The sequence below is a fragment of the Episyrphus balteatus genome, chromosome 1 (genome assembly GCF_945859705.1).
Source record: "Episyrphus balteatus chromosome 1, idEpiBalt1.1, whole genome shotgun sequence".
Classification (NCBI taxonomy): Eukaryota; Metazoa; Arthropoda; class Insecta; order Diptera; family Syrphidae; genus Episyrphus; species Episyrphus balteatus.
The window spans coordinates 136,161,119-136,166,387 of record NC_079134.1 but is presented as its reverse complement, the minus strand read 5'-3'; the positions used below and the strand labels follow the sequence as shown (position 1 = coordinate 136,166,387).

General features: G+C 31.5%; 1 protein-coding gene across 1 annotated transcript; it reads right to left on the bottom strand.

Annotated features, from left to right (window-relative positions):
• Positions 1–3,422: 3,422 nt before the first annotated feature.
• Positions 3,423–4,429, bottom strand: LOC129921036 (uncharacterized). The gene is made up of 3 exons (XM_056002659.1): positions 4,318–4,429; positions 3,925–4,230; positions 3,423–3,868 (listed from the first exon to the last, which is right to left on the bottom strand). The coding sequence occupies exons 1-3, from the start codon at positions 4,366–4,368 to the stop codon at positions 3,578–3,580; spliced, it is 648 nt and encodes a 215-aa protein (XP_055858634.1). The 5' UTR covers positions 4,369–4,429; the 3' UTR covers positions 3,423–3,577.
• Positions 4,430–5,269: the final 840 nt, after the last annotated feature.

The following is a 5,269-nucleotide window of genomic DNA, read 5'->3' as shown; positions in this document are numbered from 1 at the left end:
TTTATGGATCCTTTACAAAAAATTCAACTTTCTACAACGTCGCGTTTAGAAAATAGCCACTTTTTTCAATTTTGTTTTACCCCTATTTTACTTTTTATTATATTTTTTATTATATTTTAGGTTAATATCTTTTAAATAAGTTATAGAAAATGTTTGTATCTTTATTTAGTTTATTTTTAATTTTGAATTGAAATTTTTGCCGCACTTCTAAAAATTTCAAGTGGAACGGGAGAAAATGGCGTCACTTTTTCGTGGTTCATCGATTATAAGACGTTTATCACGTCAAACACAATTGCACCACTTGTTCTTATGATAAACTTAGCTTGGAAAATATATGCTTCCAAATGTCCGAGAAAACAAAAATGGATTTGAAGGAAATTTTTTTAAATGTCTTTTTTTATGCAAGGGGTATCCCTGAATGCATAACCCTGTTCTCTGTGAACTCATATCTGTAAACCAAAACTTGTTTCTAGGCTTTGATATCAATAAAATAATTATTTAAAAAAACGAGTTCCTTAAAACCACAAAACAACTCTTCAGATTCCTCCACTGAAATTTCGACATACAAGACAGTGTTGATACTTGATAACCCTCTAAAAATTTTTAGTAGGTATAAGAAGTTGGTAAATAATTTGTAATTTAAACAAAATACGTGACTTCCTGTTCCACTTACGAATTGCAGCTAATACTTAAATAAAACTCCTTAAAATACGGCACAAAATCACTGAAAGGCAAATTTATATTCTATTCGCTACTCTACCATACTCAGCTCTGCTCTAATATCCAGTCAAGATATACGACCGCAACAAGTTGATTCCATAGGTTGACACAAATGTCTTCAGTTCAATGAATCTAAACATTTAACAACTCTCAATATTATGCATATCTACATCTTTCCAACGTATGTATATATTCCAATTCTATGCATTGCACAAAAAAACTGTATACTAATGAAATTGGATGCAAACCTCATTTCCTTTTGCCAATTAAAAAGTTTTTCATTACACTGGGGAGTCACTTTATGGAGTTTTGGTAGAGCTTTTCTTATTTATACTTGCACTTATAAAGGGGTTTGTACCACCCTTTGAAGTTGCTTGTTTAACACCCACCGGATTTGTTTTCTCGAAATATGTCAACATAACATATGATTAGACAACTGCGGAAACAGCACGATAAGAGCTTTGGCTGCTGCTGGTGTTGTATACCCCAAAGAAAAAACTCCACTTACAGACAGAAAAAAAGAAAACCTTTTCAAAATCTTGAGAAACTATGTATGTGGGTGGGTTCTAGAGATTTTCTTAATTAAATTTCTGTTCCTTTTTTATTTCAATCAAGAAAAGGAAATATTGGAAATGGTGTCGTCTTGAGTGTAAATTAAGTTTCGTAAAAATAAACTAGATGTAAAAAAAGGGAATGTGGGAGGAAAAAAACATAGAACTTTTGTGAGTGCTTTACACACATTTTTTTCTGTAGTATTTCTTTGAAAGAGAAAACATCTGTTTTATTAATAATTGGAAAAATGCAATTTGCTATCAGGACACCCAATACAAAAAAATGTAATAGGTACTAGGCACTTTTTAGGTCGTTCTTTATAATCGAAGATTTTGCTTGTTATACATTATTGGAAAAACTGGAAAACTGATTTGTTTTGTTTATTCTTGAACTAAAGCGAGTCAAATATAAAACAATAATTTGGATTGAAAATAATGAATATAACTCTTCCAGATACCTTTCTTTTGAAGTATCACGGATTCGGGTTGTTGAATTATTTGCAATCGAAATATTTTTTTTTTACTTGCTCTATACTATAGGGCAAGTATTGGTTTCGTGTAGAAAAAAAATTCGAGGTTTTAATCAAAACCAACATTACGATAAGATAATGGAGAAGACCAAAAAAGTGGTTTTCGTCATGCCATCCGTCGGTCTGTGCGTCCATCTGTACATCGAGCTAGGGCCTAAACGGATGGATGGATTTGCTTGAAGCTTGGTACAGATGATTTTAACGTAATTCCCTAGACCCGTTTTTTATTTTTTTTTAATATCTCCTTTTTGACGCATATCTCCCATACAACGTTTTCGAGGTATTGCAATTTTCTCGAAAACAACTCTAACGATTTCGATTACTCTTATTAATTCTAACAAAACTGCGTCTCTAGTTTTTCTCAAAAAAATCGTTGCCATTTAAAAAAAATTGACATATTTTTTAAGTTCATATATTTCATCAAAGCATAGGTCAATTTTATTAAAAATTTACAGACAGCAAGTTTCAAATGTAAAAAATAATTTTAAAAAAGTTTTTGAAAAAAAAAAATTAACTTTTTTAACATAAAATTTTTTTTTCTCGAAACTAAACAAAATCTAAAATTTCTAATAGGTATTTAAGAAAACGATACTTTGGACTACAAGAGCAAGTACGTGCGACCCAGTCGTGCATTTTATTTTCATTCAAAAGCAGATATTTTCGTAACGAAGAAAAAAATAACAAAAATAATAAAAAATTATTTTCGGATCAAAGTCCCGAAACAGACAAACGGTTAGCAGATACAACACAGTGAACAGGCCTATGCATTCAGCTAAAAAAAATTACAAATTTATTTTTTTAAGATTTTCGAAAATTATCCAAGGGGTACTCTAAAAATTTCGAATTTTCAAAACTTTCCTCCAAATCCATCGAATAAAACATCAAAAGAAAGGACTTTTTAGACTTTATTCATAGCTGAAAACCAAAAGTTTGTAGAAGGACGGGTTTTGTATATATATTTTTTATTGGAGTATTCAAGAAATTAAGAAGATTTTTCCGCTTAATTTAAGACGAGAATTATCTTAGCAAAAAAACATGCAGAAATCCGCTTAATTTAATACGGAACCCACTTGTTTTTAGGTTTTCTCTTTTCAGTTGAAAGAATACCTGCAGACAATTCAAGTGTTGGTATTTGGACTCCTGCAACTGCTTGATTTTTAAAAAAATTAAGTGTAATCGCTTTGTCTGAACACCATTTTTAATTTTTTTTTTCATTAAACGTTATAGCGAAAAGAGTCCGAAATACTATAAAAATGTCGTCTAAAACCTTAGAATTCTTTCACCGCCACCTTAAAACTCAACTGACTTTCAAAAAATTAAGTCTTCGAATATTATTCGTAACTTATTCTATAATTTTGTTTGCAGATCTGTGATGACCGAAGAGAAAGGAGATTTTGGGTAGAGGAGTTTATCAGTATTATGGGTTATGAATTATGATCCCCTCAGGGATTTTATTTTGACAACAATGCGTGAAACAGAACGAAAATATTAACTTAAAGCTACAAACTGGCTAACCACCTATTTTAAAATCCGTTTTTGAAGGCGTAATCATGTTCGGATTCTGTCCAATTTTTAATGTTGTTTAGTAAATATTAACTGATCAAAAATCAACTGAAAAATCTTCTTTTGCAATTTTGCCCATGTTCAGTGTAATTTTTATTAAGTTTGTCTAATCTATTATACAGAAAAAAGGGGTTATTTTTTTTTTCAATCACAATATTGACAAACATCAAAAAATCGTTGAGCTAAAAAATTTTAAAAATCTGTTGAACATTTTTAGTGTTCAATAACAGACATTCCACCACGAGTTTCAGGTGCTTCTGTTGCTGCAGTTTCAGATGCTTCTGATGATGGAGTTTCAGGTGCTGATGGTGTTGGGGTGATGCCATTTACACAATCGTTGAATTTATTCTGTGCTGCATCTCTAGCAGCACTCATTTGGTGCCAGGCTTTCGAGTTGCAAACATTTTCAATATCCTTGGCATTTGCAATATCCATCTGTAGCTGAGTTCTAGCAGTCGAAGCTTCAATCGATACCGATGATAATGTCTTAGAGCTTTCCTGACCCTTAAATTTATAGAACATCTTTGATATAACATCCTATTTCAATTTAATAAACTTACCTTTGTTGCGAAACAGCCCAAATTGTCGACAGCTGGTCCCGATTCCGTGCATTCACCCGAAAGGGCGCATACGGTGGCAACACTGGCACTTAATTCTTTCAATGTAGCTGTTGCACCTTCATCGAGTTCATTTAATCTGGCTTGAAGGGCATTGTCACACTCGTCAGTAGCTGCATTGTATGTGTCCAATATTGCACTCAATTCTTGGAGATATGCTTGGGAACATACTGGTGAAGCCCTGTCCCTCATCAATTCTTGAAGTCTCGGAGTTTGGGGTTCTTCGCGTAATTGCATCGCAAATGCATCCTTAAAATTAAAAAAAAAAAAAATTAAATATCATTCAATCCTTTGATGGAATAGAATAATGAAGAATGCACTGAAAAGGACACTTACAATTAGAGCAAAAACTCCAGCAAGGATTAAAATACTGCAAATAATTTTCATGGTGATGCCTTGAGTTGTTGTTGATTTCGTTAACAGAAAATGTTTGAAACTGAACGATTTACTGAAATAAAATCGGCCTTTTTATACCAATTTCCATTGATTGTTAGAGAATATTTTTTTGTCTAAATTAAAAGTAATAGGAAATAGGTACTTTTCAAAGTATAGTTCAATTAGTAACTATGTAGCTATTTTTGTTTTGAGACGAATCATTAAAAAATTAATGCAAATAATATGTATCTTTTGATATTTATTGACAATGGACTTAATCAAAGAGTGATAAAAGCCACGCGTTGGAGTGACTTCTTGAGACTCAGTTAAGTTCATGGGACACAAACAAAGATACTATATTGCAATCTCTTATTGATTTATGATTAAAAAAAACTCTTATTGATAAAATCATTAAAGAGTGAATAATTAATTTTTATGATAATGATGTAGCATTAGCATCACCTGGAGGTTAATAATTTTTTCATTTCCGAATTTTCAAAAATTTTCTCCAAATCCATCGAATGAGTTACCAAAAGAAAGCATCCTTTAGACTCTATTCATAACTGAAAACCAAAATATTTTAGGAGTTCGGGTTGTTGAATTATTTGCAATCGAATTATTTTTTTTTTTTTTTTTCATTCGGAAGCAATATTTTTGGATCAAAGAGTTCGGGTTGTTGAATTATTTGCAATCGAAATATGTATTTTTTTTCATTCGGAAGCATATATTTTCGGATCAAAGTCCCGAAACAAGTTTTGGTTAACAGATATGAGATCACAGTGAACAGGCCTATGCACCCCTTGTCTAAAAATTCCGAATTTTCAAAAATTTTCTCCAAATCCATCGAATGAGACATCAAAAGAAAGCACTCTTTAGACTCTATTCATAACTGAAAACCAAAAGATTTTAGGAG